This window comes from Salvelinus fontinalis, chromosome 5 (assembly GCF_029448725.1).
Source record: "Salvelinus fontinalis isolate EN_2023a chromosome 5, ASM2944872v1, whole genome shotgun sequence".
Taxonomy (NCBI): Eukaryota; Metazoa; Chordata; class Actinopteri; order Salmoniformes; family Salmonidae; genus Salvelinus; species Salvelinus fontinalis.
In genome coordinates this window covers 63,171,564-63,191,512 of record NC_074669.1, presented here as the reverse complement: position 1 = coordinate 63,191,512, position 19,949 = coordinate 63,171,564, and the positions used below count along the sequence as shown (strand labels likewise).

The 19,949-nt window shown below is 44.3% G+C and overlaps 1 protein-coding gene across 1 annotated transcript in view; it reads left to right on the top strand.

The window, feature by feature from the left end:
• The window catches only part of LOC129856014 (CUB and sushi domain-containing protein 3-like), a 749,171-nt gene that overhangs the window by 582,943 nt on the left and 146,279 nt on the right, over positions 1–19,949 (top strand). Inside the window, exons 70-74 of the mRNA XM_055924143.1 lie at positions 2,946–3,091; positions 7,275–7,355; positions 12,011–12,124; positions 14,155–14,343; positions 17,906–18,052. Coding sequence (XP_055780118.1) covers positions 2,946–3,091; positions 7,275–7,355; positions 12,011–12,124; positions 14,155–14,343; positions 17,906–18,052 — 677 coding nt within the window. The remainder of the gene's footprint in view (positions 1–2,945; positions 3,092–7,274; positions 7,356–12,010; positions 12,125–14,154; positions 14,344–17,905; positions 18,053–19,949) is intronic.

The window sequence follows — 19,949 nt, the reverse complement described above, 5'->3', positions numbered from 1 at the left end:
TTGTCCTTATTTAGCTGCTCTTTACGTAACATAAACTTCTCCTCGGGTTCTCTGGATACTCTGACTGGGTTGAGTCCCCGCCCAGCTAAATCTCTGTAGCTAGTACAGCACTTAGCTAAGACCCAGGAAGTCCCAGGAAGTCCCAGGAAGTCCCAGGAAGACCCAGGAAGATCCAGGAAGTCACAGGAAGTCACAGGAAGACCCAGGAAGATCCAGGAAGTCACAGGAAGTCCCAGGAAGTCACAGGAAGACCCAGGAAGTCCCAGGAAGACCCAGGAAGATCCAGGAAGTCACAGGAAGTCCCAGGAAGACCCAGGAAGTCCCAGGTCACTCATAGAACAGCAACGTGTCTCTTCTTCATTCTTCTTCGTGTATTTTCTTTCTTTATGTGTCTGTATGTGTTTGGGGGTGATTGTTCCCAAGAAAGCTTTGTAGCTTTCGTGACACTTTAACTAGCCACGAACCCTCGATGACCTAAACCCAGACTACACCGGGTCACAACAGTAAACTGCTTTATTTTGTGTTATTCTCGTCAGAAGATTGATGGTCAAACGGTCAAAGATTTAACAGTTGTTATTCTCTCCTCGCTGATTGGCTTGTCATTATCAACAGAAATGGAGTACTAAGTTAGCTACCAAGTTTTAGGATATGTACCGAATGGTACCCTGCTCCCTATAAAGTGTACTACGTTTGACCATGGCCCATAATGCACTAGGGAGAGGATAGGGTGGCATTTAGGATGCAGGGTGTAACTCACACTCACCCCTGGTTGTTTGGGATACAGGATAACTCACACTCACCCCTGGTTGTTTGGGATACAGGATAACTCACACTCACCCCTGGTTGTTTGGGATACAAGGTGTAACTCACTCACCCCTGGTTGTTTGGGATACAGGGTGTAACTCACACTCACCCCTGGTTGTTTGGGATACAGGGTGTAACTCACACTCACCCCTGGTTGTTTGGGATACAGGATAAATCACACTCTCCCCTGGTTGTTTGGGATACAGGATAACTCACACTCACCCCTGGTTGTTTGGGATACAGGATAACTCACTCACCCCTGGTTGTTTGGGATACAGGGTGTAACTCACACTCACCCCTGGTTGTTTGGGATACAGGATAACTCACTCACCCCTGGTTGTTTGGGATACAGGATAACTCACACTCACCCCTGGTTGTTTGGGATGCAGGATAACTCACACTCACCCCTGGTTGTTTGGGATACAGGTTAACTCACACTCACCCCTGGTTGTTTGGGATACAAGATAACTCACACTCACCCCTGGTTGTTTGGGATACAGGATAACTCACACTCACCCCTGGTTGTTTGGGATACAGGATAACTCACACTCACCCCTGGTTGTTTGGGATACAGGGTGTAACTCACACTCACCCCTGGTTGTTTGGGATACAAGATAACTCACACTCACCCCTGGTTGTTTGGGATACAGGATAACTCACACTCACCCCTGGTTGTTTGGGATACAGGATAACTCACACTCACCCCTGGTTGTTTGGGATACAGGATAACTCACACTCACCCCTGGTTGTTTGGGATACAGGATAACTCACACTCACCCCTGGTTGTTTGGGATACAGGATAACTCACACTCACCCCTGGTTGTTTGGGATACAGGATAACTCACACTCACCCCTGGTTGTTTGGGATACAGGATAACTCACACTCACCCCTGGTTGTTTGGGATACAGGATAACTCACACTCACCCCTGGTTGTTTGGGATACAGGATAACTCACACTCACCCCTGGTTGTTTGGGATACAGGATAAATCACACTCACCCCTGGTTGTTTGGGATACAGGATAACTCACAATCACCCCTGGTTGTTGCTCATCGCTACAGGGCCACAGACCTAGACCCACTCTCACAACATCAAAGGGCTTCATGTGGCAAATTTTGTCTACTTCACGTTCAGAAGATTTACAGTCAAACAATTTTTACAATGACTCTCTCTCTGCTGTCGGACCAGGCTGTCCAGACTAATTACTCTCTCTCTGCTGTCGGACCAGGCTGTCCAGACTAATTACTGTCTCTCTGCTGTGGGACCAGGCTGTCTAGACTAATTACTCTCTCTCTGCTGTGGGACCAGGCTGTCTAGACCAATTACTCTCTATCTCTCTGCTGTGGGGCCAGGCTGTCTAGACTAATGACTCTCTCTCTCTCTCTCTCTGCTGTGGGACCAGGCTGTCTAGACTAATTACTCTCTCTCTGCTGTCGGACCAGGCTGTCCAGACTAATTACTCTCTCTCTGCTGTGGGACCAGGCTATCTAGACTAATTACTCTCTCTCTGCTGTGGGACCAGGCTGTCTAGACTAATTGCTCTCTCTCTGCTGTGGGACCAGGCTGTCTAGACTAATTACTCTCTCTCTGCTGTGGGACCAGGCTGTCTAAACTAATGACTCTCTCTCTGCTGTGGGACCAGGCTATCCAGACTAATGACTCTCTCTCTGCTGTGGGACCAGGCTGTCTAGACTAATTGCTCTCTCTCTGCTGTGAGACCAGGCTGTCTAGACTAATTACTCTCGCTCTGCTGTGGGACCAGGCTGTCCAGACTAATTACTCTCTCTCTCTCTGCTGTGGGGCCAGGGTGTCTAGACTAATGACTCTCTCTCTGCTGTGGGACCAGGCTGTCCAGACTAATTACTCTCTCTCTGCTGTGGGACCAGGCTGTCTAGACTAATTACTCACTCTCTCTCTCTGCTGTGGGACCAGGCTGTCTAGACTAATTACTCTCTCTCTGCTGTGGGACCAGGCTGTCTAGACTAATTACTCTCTCTCTCTCTCTGCTGTGGGACCAGGCTGTCTAGACTAATTACTCTCTCTCTCTCTCTCTGCTGTGGGACCAGGCTGTCTAGACTAATTAACTACAAAGCTTTGGGGAAACTAACTCACCGCTGATTGGTTATCGTCTCTCCCTACAGGGACGGTCCTGACCAAGGCTCTCCTCAGATTGGTCAGTTCAGTGGGAACACGCCCCAGAAAGCGGTCTATACCACAGCCAATCATGTCCTCATCAAGTTCCACAGTGATTTCAGCACTAGCGGGTTCTTTGTGCTTAGTTACCATGGTGAGTAGTGCCCTTTTAAAGTTTCTACTTAGTTACCATGGTGAGTAGTGCCCTTTTAAAGTTTCTACTTAGTTACCATGGTGAGTGTTCTCTGTTAAAGAGAGTGCTTCAGCTGTAATGACTTCAAATGGACCAGTATATTAAATAGAACCTTAGACTGGACATTGGTAAAATAATGAAATTACTGCCTTGATGAACTTACAGCCTTTATGAACTTACTGCCTTTATGAACTTACTGCCTTTATGAATTTACAGTCTTTATTAACTTACAGTCTTTATGAACTTACTGCCTTTATGAATTCACAGCCTTTATGAACTTACAGTCTTTATGAACTTACTGCCTTTATGAATTCACAGCCTTTATGAACTTACAGTCTTTATGAACTTACAGTCTTTATGAACTTACAATCTTTATGAACTTACAGTCTTTATGAACTTAGTCTTTATGAACTTACAGTCTCTATGAACTTACAGTCTTTATGAACTTAGTCTTTATGAACTTACAGTCTTTATGAACTTATAGTCTTTATGAACTTACAGTCTTTATGAATTTACAGTCTTTATGAACTTACAGTCTTTATGAACTTACAGCCTTTATGAACTTACAGCCTTTATGAGCTTACAGTCTTTATGAACTTACAGCCTTTATGAACTTACAGCCTTTATGAACTTACGGCCTTCATGAACAACTCAGAGGTATCTAAGGCTCTATCTCAATTAGTCTTTCCTTGATTCCTCTCCTCGCCTCCTTCTCAACCATAATGGAAGGGCCCTCCCCTCAGATGTTCTTCTCTGTGTTTAGAGAAGGAAGTAAGGAGGAGAGTGGTTGAAAGGAATAGAGGGAGGCTGAATTAAGCCATAGAATATATTGGGCTCCCGAGTGACGCAGCGGTCTAAGGCACTGCATCTCAGTGCAGGAGACGTCACTGCCGTCTCTGGTTCAAATCCAGGCTGTATCCCATCTGGCTGTGATTGGGAATCCAATGGAGCGGTGCACAATTAGCCCAGTGTCATCCAGGTTTGGCCGTCATTGTAAATAAGACTTTGTTCTTATAACTGACTTGCCTAGTTAAATGAATACTGTAGCAACACACGGGTCCAGATGAGGCTGACGTATTGATTTCTATGCTGTTGTCACCACCCTCATTAACTGGTTGTATTTTAGTCCAATCTGCTCTCTAGCACCTTGTGGTTCTTATTGTCAGGATTTATACCGATAAAAAACAGGATATCGACAGGCATCTACTTAAAATGTTCATTCAAAATGTTCATTTGTTCATCTGATCACAGTTTGAATTGTCTTTTTTAATGATGTTTGGGAAGGTTCATAATTATGATAGCTGGACGTTCTATAGATTTACAGGCTTAGAGGTTTGATGAGCTGACAGGATACAGGAGGTGTGATTACGGTTTGATGAGCTGACAGGATGCAGGAGGTGTGATTACAGTTTGATGAGCTGACAGGATGAAGGAGGTGTGATTACAGTTTGATGAGCTGACAGGATGAAGGAGGTGTGATGACAATTTGATGAGCTGACAGGATACAGGAGGTGTGATTACAGTTTGATGAGCTGACAGGATACAGGAGGTGTGATTACAGTTTGATGAGCTGACAGGATGAAGGAGGTGTGACTACAGTTTGATGAATTGACAGGATGAAGGAGGTGTGATGACAGTTTGATGAGCTGACAGGATGAAGGAGGTGTGATTACAGTTTGATGAATTGACAGGATGAAGGAGGTGTGATGACAGTTTGATGAGCTGACAGGATGAAGGAGGTGTGATTACAGTTTGATGAATTGACAGGATGAAGGAGGTGTGATGACAGTTTGATGAGCTGACAGGATGAAGGAGGTGTGATTATAGTTTGATGAGCTGACAGGATGAAGGAGGTGTGATTACAGTTTGATGAGCTGACAGGATGAAGGAGGTGTGATTATAGTTTGATGAGCTGACAGGATGAAGGAGGTGTGATGACAGTTTGATGAGCTGACAGGATGAAGGAGGTGTGATTACAGTTTGATGAGCTGACAGGATGAAGGAGGTGTGATGACAGTTTGATGAGCTGACAGGATGAAGGAGGTGTGATGACAGTTTGATGAGCTGACAGGATGAAGGAGGTGTGATTACAGTTTGATGAGCTGACAGGATGAAGGAGGTGTGATTATAGTTTGATGAGCTGACAGGATGAAGGAGGTGTGATGACAGTTTGATGAGCTGACAGGATGAAGGAGGTGTGATGACAGTTTGATGAGCTGACAGGATGAAGGAGGTGTGATTACAGTTTGATGAGCTGACAGGATGAAGGAGGAGTGATAACAATTTGATGAGCTGACACGATGAAGGAGGTGTGATTACAGTTTGATGAGCTGACAGGATGAAGGAGGAGTGATAACAATTTAAAGAGCTGACACGATGAAGGAGGTGTGATAACAATTTGATGAGCTGACACGATGAAGGAGGTGTGATTACAGTTTGATGAGCTGACAGGATGAAGGAGGAGTGATAACAATTTGATGAGCTGACACGATGAAGGAGGTGTGATTACAGTTTGATGAGCTGACAGGATGAAGGAGGTGTGATTACAGTTTGATGAGCTGACAGGATGAAGGAGGAGTGATAACAATTTGATGAGCTGACATGATGAAGGTGTGATGACAGTTTGATGAGCTGACAGGATGAAGGAGGAGTGATAACAATTTGATGAGCTGACAGGATGAAGGAGATGTGATGACTGTTTGATGAGCTGACAGGATGAAGGAGGTGTGATTACAGTTTGATGAGCTGACAGGATGAAGGAGGTGTGATGAAAGTTTGATGAGCTGACAGGATGAAGGAGGTGTGATGACAGTTTGATGAGCTGACAGGATGAAGGAGGTGTGATGACAGTTTGATGAGCTGACAGGATGAAGGAGGTGTGATTACAGTTTGATGAGCTGACAGGATGAAGGAGGAGTGATAACAATTTGATGAGCTGACACGATGAAGGAGGTGTGATTACAGTTTGATGAGCTGACAGGATGAAGGAGGTGTGATTACAGTTTGATGAGCTGACAGGATGAAGGAGGAGTGATAACAATTTGATGAGCTGACACGATGAAGGTGTGATGACAGTTTGATGAGCTGACAGGATGAAGGAGGAGTGATAACAATTTGATGAGCTGACAGGATGAAGGAGATGTGATGACTGTTTGATGAGCTGACAGGATGAAGGAGGTGTGATTACAGTTTGATGAGCTGACAGGATGAAGGAGGTGTGATGAAAGTTTGATGAGCTGACAGGATGAAGGAGGTGTGATGACAGTTTGATGAGCTGACAGGATGAAGGAGGTGTGATGACAGTTTGATGAGCTGACAGGATGAAGGAGGTGTGATTACAGTTTGATGAGCTGACAGGATGAAGGAGGTGTGATGACAGTTTGATGAGCTGACAAGATGAAGGAGGTGTGATTATAGTTTGAATAGCTGACAGGATGAAGGAGGTGTGATGACAGTTTGATGAGCTGACAGGATGAAGGAGGTGTGATGACAGTTTGATGAGCTGACAGGATGAAGGAGGTGTGATTACAGTTTGATGAGCTGACAGGATGAAGGAGGTGTGATGACAGTTTGATGAGCTGACAGGATGAAGGAGGTGTGATTACAGTTTGATGAGCTGACAGGATGAAGGAGGTGTGATGACAGTTTGATGAGCTGACAAGATGAAGGAGGTGTGATTACAGTTTGATGAGCTGACAGGATGCAGGAGATGTGATTACAGTTTGATGAGCTGACACGATGAAGGAGGTGTGATTACAGTTTGATGAGCTGACAGGATGAAGGAGGTGAGATTACAGTTTGATGAGCTGACAGGATGAAGGAGGTGTGATGACAGTTTGATGAGCTGACAGGATGAAGGAGGTGTGATGACAGTTTGATGAGCTGACAGGATGAAGGAGGTGTGATGACAGTTTGATGAGCTGACAGGATGCAGGAGGTGTGATTACAGTTTCATGAGCTGACAGGATGAAGGAGGTGTGATGACAGGATGAAGGAGGTGTGATGACAGGATGAAGGAGGTGTGATGACAGGATGAAGGAGGTGTGATGACAGCGAACAGCCGAACACTTGTGTTGATATGTAAGTTAATGTTTACCTTCTATTGTTGTTGTTGTTTATTGTTGTTGTTTTTCTCCCTGTACAGCATACCAACTGAGAGTGTGTCAACCTCCTCCGGCTGTTGCCAACGCAGATATCCTCACAGAACATGACGAGTTTGAAATAGGTCTGTCACCTTTATACATGTATTTGTTTGGTTGTTTGGTTGTTTGGTTGTTTGGTTGTTTGGTTGGTGAGTTGTTTGGTTGGTGAGTTGTTTGGTTGGTGAGTTGTTTGGTTGTTTGGTTGTTTGGTTGGTGAGTTGTTTGGTTGGTGAGTTGTTTGGTTGGTGAGTTGTTTGGTTGTTTGGTTGTTTTGTTGTTTGGTTGGTGAGTTGTTTGGTTGGTGAGTTGTTTGGTTGGTGAGTTGTTTGGTTGTTTGGTTATTTGGTTGTTTGGTTTGTGAGATGTTTGGTGGTTGGTTGTTTGGTGGTTGGTTGTTTTGTTGTTTGGTGGTTGGTTGTTTGGTTGGTGAGTTGTTTGGTTGTTTGGTGGTTGGTTATTTGGTTGGTGAGTTGGCTGGTTATTTCTCTGTATTCATTCATTGATATCAAAGTGGCGCAGTGCGAGCTGTGTTGCTACAGATACTGGTTCAGTACCCGTGCCAGCCTCGACTGGGAGACCCATGAGATGACTGTAGGTTTTTGGTTTCTCTCCCTAAAAACAGAAATAAATCATTCTAAATAACAAACTGGCTTTATTTACAAATTAGTAACAATGTCTCACCCCCATGTTCAATAATTGCCTTTTTCTCACTCATTTTACGTTATTTTGAAAACGAAATCATCTCCAAAATGTTTAAGAGTCATTGCACTAATAATGGCGCTGACTAAGGAAACGTTCCCGCTGTTCTGTTCTCAGTGCCAGTCTCCACGTTCAAACTAAAACAATGTCACTAATAATGGCATCTTTATGCTTTCGGTAATAAAATAATGATAAAAATAGTCTTTCAAAATACCGATGTTTATTTAGTTATGGATCCATAACGAATTACTACGGGATTAAATATCACAGATTTACAGAAATATTGGAACAAAATTGTCTAATGACAAATATTTGCTTACTGGAAAATATTCTTTCAAACAAACATGGTCACATTGTACAGTCATTATGGCTATTAGCAGGGCTGTATATTTAGAAACATTATTTTGGCCTTTATTCAGATTACAATCGCTCGCTGTCGGGATATTTTAAAACAAAATAATCTCCAAAATATCGTTATATATATAGCCTTCCCGCTGTGGACATCTATTTCATCACCGTTTCACATTGCTCTGAGACAAGCATGGAGAAACTAAAATATTACATTATATTCCATGGTATTCTTAAGATATATCTGTTGACTGAATGATATATCTGTTGACTGAATGATATATCTGTTGACTGCAAGTGATGTCTGCTAAATAATTTTTATTTTGCCTTTATTTAACTAGGCAAGTCAGTTAAGAACAAATTCTTATTTATAATGACGGCCTGCCGGGGAACAGTGGGTCAACTGCCTTGTTCAGGGGCAGAACGACAGATTTTTACCTTGTCAGCTCGGGGGATTCGATCCAGCAACCTTTACAGTTACTAGTCCAATGCTCTAACCACTAGGCTACCTGCCGCCCCAAATAATTAATTCTAAATAACAAACTGGCTTTATTTACAAATTAGTGAGAATGTCTCACCCCATGTTCAAGAATGGCCCTTTTCTCGCTCACTCTACATTAAATGAAAACTAAATATCCAAAATCTCCAAAAATTACAAATAAATCAATGTTTATCCCACTTTGTAACACAATCAAATATGAAGAAATCCAAGCTCTCTAAATACTTTTGCAAGGCACTGTACCTTCCAAGAGATGAACTAACACCAAGACACTGTACCTTCCAAGAGATGAACTAACACCAAGATACTGTACCTTCCAAGAGATGAACTAACACCAAGATACTGTACCTTCCAAGTGATGAACTAACACCAAGATACTGTACCTTCCAAGTGATGAACTAACACCAAGATACTGTACCTTCCAAGTGATGAACTAACACCAAGATACTGTACCTTCCAAGTGATGAACTAACACCAAGATACTGTACCTTCCAAGTGATGAACTAACACCAAGATACTGTACCTTCCAAGTGATGAACTAACACCAAGATACTGTACCTTCCAAGAGATGAACTAACACCAAGATACTGTACCTTCCAAGTGATGAACTAACACCAAGATACTGTACCTTCCAAGTGATGAACTAACACCAAGATACTGTACCTTCCAAGTGATGAACTAACACCAAGATACTGTACCTTCCAAGTGATGAACTAACACCAAGATACTGTACCTTCCAAGTGATGAACTAACACCAAGATACGATGATAGGGTTGTTTTAAAGGTACCCCAGCTCTTCATCAGAGTGTCCATCTTGATAATACCTTGACGGCTACGGTATTGTCTTCAGAATAGGGTTCAAATAGTATTTGATTTATGTCAAATACTTTAGCTGTGCTTGTTTGAGCTGGCCTGGTCCCTGATTACATCAAGCCAGGTCTGATAGTGGTGTATCTAGCCAGGTCTGATAGTGGTGTATCAAGCCAGGTCTGATAGTGGTGTATCCAGCCAGGTCTGATAGTGGTGTATCAAGCCAGGTCTGATAGTGGTGTATCAAGCCAGGTCTGATAGTGGTGTATCAAGGCAGGTCTGATAGTGGTGTATCTAGCCAGGTCTGATAGTGGTGTATCAAGGCAGGTCTGATAGTGGTGTATCTAGCCAGGTCTGATAGTGGTGTATCTAGCCAGGTCTGATAGTGGTGTATCTAGCCAGGTCTGATAGTGGTGTATCTAGCCAGGTCTGATAGTAGTGTATCTAGCCAGGTCTGATAGTGGTGTATCAAGCCAGGTCTGATAGTGGTGTATCTAGCCAGGTCTGATAGTGGTGTATCAAGCCAGGTCTGATAGTGGTGTATCAAGGCAGGTCTGATAGTGGTGTATCTAGCCAGGTATGATAGTGGTGTATCTAGCCAGGTCTGATAGTGGTGTATCTAGCAAGGTCTGATAGTGGTGTATCTAGCCAGGTCTGATAGTGGTGTATCAAGCCAGGTCTGATAGTGGTGTATCCAGCCAGGTCTGATAGTGGTGTATCAAGCCAGGTCTGATAGTGGTGTATCAAGCCAGGTCTGATAGTGGTGTATCTAGCCAGGTCTGATAGTGGTGTATCAAGGCAGGTCTGATAGTGGTGTATCTAGCCAGGTCTGATAGTGGTGTATCTAGCCAGGTCTGATAGTGGTGTATCTAGCCAGGTCTGATAGTGGTGTATCTAGCCAGGTCTGATAGTAGTGTATCTAGCCAGGTCTGATAGTGGTGTATCAAGCCAGGTCTGATAGTGGTGTATCTAGCCAGGTCTGATAGTGGTGTATCAAGCCAGGTCTGATAGTGGTGTATCAAGGCAGGTCTGATAGTGGTGTATCTAGCCAGGTATGATAGTGGTGTATCTAGCCAGGTCTGATAGTGGTGTATCTAGCCAGGTCTGATAGTGGTGTATCTAGCCAGGTCTGATAGTGGTGTATCTAGCCAGGTCTGATAGTGGTGTATCAAGCCAGGTCTGATAGTGGTGTATCTAGCCAGGTCTGATAGTGGTGTATCAAGCCAGGTCTGGTAGTGGTGTATCTAGCCAGGTCTGATAGTGGTGTATCTAGCCAGGTCTGATAGTGGTGTATCTAGCCAGGTCTGATAGTGGTGTATCTAGCCAGGTCTGATAGTGGTGTATCTAGCCAGGTCTGATAGTGGTGTATCTAGCCAGGTCTGATAGTGGTGTATCTAGCCAGGTCTGATAGTGGTGTATCTAGCCAGGTCTGATAGTGGTGTATCAAGCCAGGTCTGATAGTGGTGTATCAAGCCAGGTCTGATAGTGGTGTATCTTGCCAGGTCTGATAGTGGTGTATCTAGCCAGGTCTGATAGTGGTGTATCTAGCAAGGTCTGATAGTGGTGTATCTAGCCAGGTCTGATAGTGGTGTATCTAGCCAGGTCTGATAGTGGTGTATCTAGCCAGGTCTGATAGTGGTGTATCTAGCCAGGTCTGATAGTGGTGTATCTAGCCAGGTCTGATAGTGGTGTATCAAGCCAGGTCTGATAGTGGTGTATCTAGCCAGGTCTGATAGTGGTGTATCAAGCCAGGTCTGATAGTGGTGTATCTAGCCAGGTCTGATAGTGGTGTATCTAGCCAGGTATGATAGTGGTGTATCTAGCCAGGTCTGATAGTGGTGTATCTAGCCAGGTCTGATAGTGGTGTATCTAGCCAGGTCTGATAGTGGTGTATCAAGCCAGGTCTGATAGTGGTGTATCTAGCCAGGTCTGATAGTGGTGTATCAAGCCAGGTCTGGTAGTGGTGTATCTAGCCAGGTCTGATAGTGGTGTATCTAGCCAGGTCTGATAGTGGTGTATCTAGCCAGGTCTGATAGTGGTGTATCTAGCCAGGTCTGATAGTGGTGTATCTAGCCAGGTCTGATAGTGGTGTATCTAGCCAGGTCTGATAGTGGTGTATCTAGCCAGGTCTGATAGTGGTGTATCTAGCCAGGTCTGATAGTGGTGTATCAAGCCAGGTCTGATAGTGTTCAGTGAAGTCTATGCCTCCTATCTGAAAGACTGTGTGTGTGTGTGGTGTGTGTGTGGTGTGTGTGTGTGTGTGTGTGTGTGTGTGTGTGTGTGTGTGTGTGTGTGTGTGTGTGTGTGTGTGTGTGTGTGTGTGTGTGTGTGTGTGTGTGTGTGTGTGTGTGTGTGTGTGTGTGTGTGTGTGTCCCTCTCCAGGCGACATCATTCGGTACCAGTGCCTGCCAGGGTTCACCCTGCTGGGCTCGGAGATCCTGACGTGCAGGCTGGGGGAGAGGCTCCAGATGGACGGCCCTCCACCTCTTTGCCAAGGTTTGCATCGGTTGCATCTGTAATGGCATCCTATCCCCTATGTAGTACACTGCTTTTTGACCTGGGGTCGTAGATCTAGAGAGCTTCTAAACTAAAAGCATCACTCAGAATTCCCAACATTCCTCTGATAACCGTGTGGCTCTGCTGTAAAAGTAGTGCACTAAATAGGGAATAGGGTGCCGTTCCCCATAGGGTCCTGGTCTAAAGTAGTGCACTATATAGGGAATAGGGTGCCATTCCCCATAGGGTCCTGGTCTAAAGTAGTGCACTAAATAGGGAATAGGGTGCCGTTCCCCATAGGGTCCTGGTCTAAAGTAGTGCACTATATAGGGAATAGGGTGCCATTCCCCATAGGGTCCTGGTCTAAATTAGTGCACTATATAGGGAATAGGGTGCCATTCCCCATAGGGTACTGGTCTAAAGTAGTGCACTAAATAGGGAATAGGGTGCCAAAGTGAGTACAGACGCATTGTCCTGGGCTATAAAGCACGTAGAGTTCACAATTATGGATATATATTTGACCTCTTGTTTAATATCATTCTTCTGTTTGTTGATATCCGCTGTACACGTTTCTGTATAGAGTCAGGGAAAAATATTGATCTCTATGTTGTTGACGTAATCTATCTTTGTTGTTTTTTACCTGTTTTAACCTGTCGTCGTTCTACATTCTGTTCTTTGGTATCAGATGATAAAATGTTTTCCTGCTCGTTTTGCCTGAACATGTCACTGTTGTTGCCAACGGTAACCTTTCCGTGTGTTCTATTACCTTCTGTCTGAAAAAGGGCCTGAAGAAAAGCTAGCTGTTGTCAGAATAACAATATGGTTTCGAAAGTGTTGTCATTATTTCAGACATGCCACCCTCCAGTGCTGAGAAAGGAGCTGATATATACAGTAGCATCAGAAGTCAGCAGTCTCCAGTACTGAGAAAGGAGATGATATATACAGTAGCATCCCGAAGTTAGCAGTCTCCTGTACTGAGAAAGGAGCTGATATATACAGTAGCATCAGAAGTTAGCAGTCTCCAGTACTGAGAAAGGAACTGATATATACAGTAGCATCAGAAGTTAGCAGTCTCCAGTACTGAGAAAGGAACTGATATATACAGTAGCATCAGAAGTTAGCAGTCTCCTGTACTGAGAAAGGAGCTGATATATACAGTAGCATCAGAAGTTAGCAGTCTCCTGTACTGAGAAAGGAGCTGATAAATGAGCAGCTATTATTTTATAGTGCTACCAAGGGACGAAGCTAGCCCAGTAAACCAGTACTCTGTACCTCGAGGCCCTGTACCCGTCTCACACTAAATGGGTTTTCATTGCACATTATTATTTCACTGTAATTTCCAGCCACAGTCACAGTCACAGTCACAGTCATTGTCACAGCCACAGCCACAGTCACAGCCACAGTCACAGTCACAGCCACAGTCACAGTCACAGCCACAGTCACAGCCACAGCCACAGTCACAGTCACAGCCACAGTCACAGCCACAGTCACAGTCACAGCCACAGCCACAGTCACAGTCACAGTCACAGCCACAGCCACAGTCACAGCCACAGCCACAGTCACAGCCACAGCCACAGCCACAGCCACAGCCACAGCCACAGTCACAGCCACAGTCACAGCCACAGCCACAGTCACAGCCACAGCCACAGTCACAGCCACAGTCACAGCCACAGCCACAGTCACAGCCACAGCCACAGCCACAGTCACAGCCACAGTCACAGCCACAGTCACAGCCACAGCCACAGTCACAGCCACAGTCACAGCCACAGTCACAGCCACTACCACAGCCACAGTCACAGCAACAGCCACAGCCACAGCCACAGCCACAGCCCCATTCACAGTCACATCACAGTCCCGTCACTTCACTCTGTCCTCTCTGTCCTTTCACTCACTCTCCCTCTCTTTTCCCTTTCTCTCCTCTCTCCTCTCTCCTTCCTTCCTTCCCTCTCTCTCTCTCTCTCTCTCTCTCTCTCTCTCTCTCTCCTTTTATCTCCTTTCCTCTCCTTTTATCCATCTCTTTCCACCCACAGTCCAATGTCCTGCTAACGAGGTCCTCTTCGACTCCACGGGGGTGATCCTGAGTCCTGGCTACCCAGACAGTTACCACAACCTCCAGACGTGTTCCTGGCTCATCAACGTAGAGAAGGGCTACAACGTCACCCTCCACTTCCAGCTCTTCCAGACAGAGAAGGAGTTTGACATCCTGGAGATATTTGACGGTGGGACATTTATCAAACGTTGCTTAGTATCGCAGTTTAAGACCTCTCTCTTCACATCTGTCATCGCCGGATAACTTGCGAAAAATGACCATAGATTTTATCTGTCATGTAAAGGCTTTGGATAATGAATCCCTCAGCCACTAATTATACGTCTCTTACTCAGACCTTACTCCAAGCACCCTTCCAAGCACCCTTTCAAACACCCTTCCAAAAACGCTTGTACTAATCCTAAATGCCAGATTACTTTACCTAAGTTAACTATCACTTTCAACCAGGGGGCGCAACTTTCACTGTGGATGGGGGGCCCCCATATTCAGAAATGTGTCCCTCCAAGTTTTATCATTGAAACAAAACAAGGCAACAGGTTGCTTTAGGACCATGCGGACACTTCTGATAGGTTGCTTTAGGACCATGCGGATGCTTCTGATAGGTTGCTTTAGGACCATGCGAACGCTTCTGATAGGTTGCTTTAGGGCCATGCGGACGCTTGGGACTGCATGAAACTTTTAAAACGTTTTTACATTATGAAGAACTTGACATTAATTAATGATTTTATGTATTAGTCTGTAAGACCATGGGACAAATTTGTGAATGTAAATAGCATGCGTATTGTGTTATATGATGCAAGTAACCACTTTAAAAATAATAAGTTATTATTATTAACATACAGAGAATTAGACACTGTAGGCTACCCCTCTGACTATTGGGTTTATTTGCACATTCAAGCCTGTCTCAAAATACAATACTGTCCCTTTAATGTTTTACCTGACTGGCTTTTCAAAGACAGCTTGTGATGTAGCCTACACGTTTTGCGCTCTTGTAGGACAGCAGTAACTCCCCATTGTTGACCTATACTTCTCGATAACTGGGCTAACAACTCGATAAATAACAAAATATATCTACATACGGGCCACACGCGGCTCTGCGCTCTGATCTGAAAAGCGCAGACACTCGCGGGTGATTGAAAGACCTCTCGCCAAATATAATTCTAGTCCGTTGCTCTCTGGCTCTGCCTACAACTAAATCACAGACTCAATCTTGCAAAGTTAGACTTGGTTTGGTTTGTTGCGTTGAAAATGGGCTGATATAATGCTGATTCAATCGAAGACAAAAAAACGTTGATCTACAGTATATTAGTGCAAACTAATTGGGCGAACTCAGTGAAGTTGGATGTCTGCGCAGCCTGTCTTTGCTTCTGCGCATCAGTCCTGCCGGAGGCAAACCGAGCGAGCGCGAAGTTTAGAGGGAATATTACTTACGAAGATTGTAAAATTGAGTCAACCCTACTTTATTGAGGTCTGAGTCAAAGCAATCTGGCTATTTGCTATTGTAATTGACTACTTTAAAGATGAATAAACCCAGCCACTGCAAGGTCGAACGAATCCAACGAATCATGCTTTGAATTCCAATAGAGGAGCTAGCCAGCCAACAAGTGTGGTTACACAGTACATGTTATACAGTATATGTAATACAGTACATGTTAAACAGTACACGTTAAACAGTATATGTAATACACTACATGTTATATAGTATATGTAATACAGTACACGTTATATAGTATATGTTATACAGTACATGTTATATAGTATATGTTATACGCTACATGTTATATAGTACATGTTATATAGTATATGTTATACACTACATGTTAGATAGTACATGTTATATAGTGCATGTTATACACTACATGTTATATATTTATTTATTTATTTTACCGTTATTTTACCAGGTAAGTTGACTGAGAACACGTTCTCATTTGCAGCAACGACCTGGGGAATAGTTACAGGGGAGAGGAGGGGGATGAATAAGCCAATTGTAAACTGGGGATTATTAGGTGACCATGATGGTTTGAGGGCCAGATTGGGAATTTAGCCAGGACACCGGGGTTAACACCCCTACTCTTACGATAAGTGCCATGGGATCTTTAATGACCTCAGAGAGTCAGGACACCCGTTTAACGTCCCATCCGAAAGACGGCACCCTATACAGGGCAGTGTCCCCAATCACTGCCCTGGGGCATTGGGATATTTTTTTTAGACCAGAGGAAAGAGTGCCTCCTACTGGCCCTCCAACACCACTTCCAGCAGCATCTGGTCTCCCATCCAGGGACTGACCAGGACCAACCCTGCTTAGCTTCAGAAGCAAGCCAGCAGTGGTATGCAGGGTGGTATGCTGCTGGCAATAAATAGTACAATATAGTACATGTTATATAGTACATGTTATACACTACATGTTATATAGTACATGTTATACACTACATGTTATATAGTACATGTTATACAGTACATGTTATATAGTATATGTTATACGCTACATGTTATATAGTATAAGTTATACACTACATGTTATATAGTATATGTTATACACTACATGTTAGATAGTACATGTTATACAGTACATGTTATATAGTATATGTTATACGCTACATGTTATATAGTATATGTTATACGCTATATGTTATACAGTACATGTTATACACTACATGTGTATAGGACAGAGAGATGTATATAGTATATGTTATACACTACATGTTATATAGTATATGTTATACACTACATGTTATATGTTATACAGTACACACTTGGAGGGAATGTTCCACCTATTAACTAGCCCACCTCTAATGATGTCACACCGTGTGTTTTTCTGTGTTTGTGGAGACAGAATATTCACCTGAAACACCATTATTTTATACACTCAATTCTCTTCCCTCTGCCTTTGTCTGTGTTTCTGTCCTAACGTGTCTCTGTGTCTCTGTCCTAACATCTCTCTGTGTCTCTGTCCTAACAGGTCCTAACATCTCTCTGTGTCTCTGTCCTAACAGGTCCTAACATCTCTCTGTGTCTCTGTCCTAACAGGTCCTAACATCTCTCTGTGTCTCTGTCCTAACAGGTCCTAACATCTCTCTGTGTCTCTGTCCTAACAGGTCCTAACATCTCTCTGTGTCTCTGTCCTAACAGGTCCTAACATCTCTCTGTGTCTCTGTCCTAACAGGTCCTAACATCTCTCTGTGTCTCTGTCCTAACAGGTCCTAACATCTCTCTGTGTCTCTGTCCTAACAGGTCCTAACATGTCTCTGTGTCTCTATCCTAACAGGTCCTAGCATCTCTCTGTCTCTCTGTCTAACAGGTCCTAACAGGTCCTAACATCTCCCTGTGTCTCTGTGTCTCTGTCCTAACAGGTCCTAACATCTCTCTGTGTCTCTGTCCTAACAGGTCCTAGCGTCTCCCTGTCTCTCTGTCCTAGCAGGTCCTAACATCTCTCTGTCCTAACAGGTCCAAGCATCTCTCTGTGTCTCTGTCCTAACAGGTCCTAACATCTCTCTGTGTCTCTGTCCTAACAGGTCCTAGCATCTCTCTGTCCTAACAGGTCCTAACATCTATCTGTGTCTCTGTGTCTCTGTCCTAACAGGTCCTAACATCTCTCTGTCCTAACAGGTCCTAACATGTCTCTGTCCTAACAGGCCCTAACATCTCTCTGTCCTAACAGGTCCTAACATCTCCCTGTGTCTCTGTGTCTCTGTCCTAACAGGTCCTAACATCTCTCTGTGTCTCTGTCCTAACAGGTCCTAACATCTACAGCCAGAGCCTGGCGTCCCTCAGCGGTGACATCACCACGCCCTTTAACCTCACGACCTCTGGTCATCAGTTGCTTCTGCGCTGGTCGTCCGACCACGGCACCAACAGGAAGGGCTTCCACGTCAGATATGTGGGTGAGTATCAAAGTATGTATCCTGTTAATAATGACTTTCCTTCAACCGGCATGTCTTCATCCACCCCTCTCTATACAACACCACCCAATAGGAGTCATTAACAGCATGGTACAGGGCCCCACCAGAAATAGACTGGCCGTTGGGCAGTTCTGGCATTTGCCAGACGGGCCGGTCCATCTTTAGCCCAGTGGGCCGGTCTAAATCGGGGGTTTTGGTCTAATAATGGGGTCATTGAGGTCAAAATAGGCCGGTGTGTTAGAAATGCATGGGCCCATTAATGATCCCAGGCCATCCCTGATCCCAGGCCATCCCTGATCCCAGTCCATCCCTGATCCTGGTCCGTCCCTGATCCCAGTCTTTCCCTGATCCCAGTCTTTCCCTGATCCCAGGCCATCCCTGTCCCAGTCCATCCCTGATCCCAGTCTTTCCCTGATCCCAGTCCATCCCTGATCCCAGGCCATCCCTGATCCCAGGCCATCCCTGATCCCAGTCCATCCCTGATCCCAGTCCATCCCTGATCCCAGGCCATCCCTGATCCCAGTCCATCCCTGATCTAGGTCCATCCCTGATCCCAGTCCATCCCCCGTTACTGAAAACAAACTGGCCTGTAGGATTCCCTACTAATTCCTTACAGAACAGGAATTAGTCTCGCCATCAGCATCCTCACTGTGTTGTGATGGAATCACTGGCCACTTTAATAATGAAACACTAGTCACTTTAATAATGTTTACATATTTTGCATTACTCATCTCATATGTATATACTGTGTTCTATTCAATTCTACTGTATCTTAGTCTATGCCGATCTGACATTGCTAATCCAAATAATGATATATTCTTAATTCCGTTCCTTTACTTTAGATTTGTGTGTATTGTGTGTTGTGAAATTGTTCGATATTATTTGTCAGATATTACCGCACTGTTGGAGCTAGAAACACAAGCATTTCACTACTTATAACATCTGCTAAACACGTGTATGTGACCAATAAAATTTTATTTTATTTTTGTTTGTAAATGCTGTCTTTTGTTGTGTTGTAATGTACTGTATGGTTGTCTATGTAACCACTGTATGTCTAATGTTATGTAACCACTCTGTCTAATGTTATGTAACCACTATATGTCTCATGTTATGTAACCACTGTATGTCTAATGTTATGTAACCACTGTATGTCTATGTGCATATTTGTAATGCTAATGGATCATTATCTACTAGTCAGAGAGAGAGAGAGAGAGAGAGAGAGAGAGAGAGAGAGAGAGAGAGAGAGAGAGAGAGAGAGAGAGAGAGAGAGAGAGAGAGAGAGAGAGAGAGAGAGAGAGAGAGAGAGAGAGAGAGAGAGAGAGAGAGAGAGAGAGAGAGAGAGAGAGAGAGAGAGAGAGAGAGAGAGAGAGAGAGAGAGAGAGAGAGAGAGAGAGAGAGAGTTGCAACCAATTTAAACACCACATCAGGGTTAGCTGAGACCTCGGAGACCGAGAATAAAGTGGGGCCTGTTACTTCTCTTCTCTTGCACACTGAGGCTTCGTCCCAAATGGCACCCTATTCCCTATGCATAGTACACTGCTGGTCAGAAGTAGTGTACTACACAGGGACTAGGTTATCATTGTGGGACGTAGCCTGAGATTTGCTCTCGTTGTAGACAGATGGAGTTTGTTGAGCCGCATTTAAATTCCTTTCTGCAGGTTGTAGCCTCTGATTGGCTGCTATGTGTTTACATGGAATGTGTTTGGTGTTCTTGATCGAGTGTGAAACGACGGGGAAAAACAGCCCCCCTTCCCAAACAAATACAACAAATAACAAACAAATAAGTGGCGGTGGTATCAGGATGAACAATATTTTGTTGTTGTGCGAAAGCAAATGGAATATGTGTGCCTATGGGCCATTGGTGATTTGCGTAAACTTT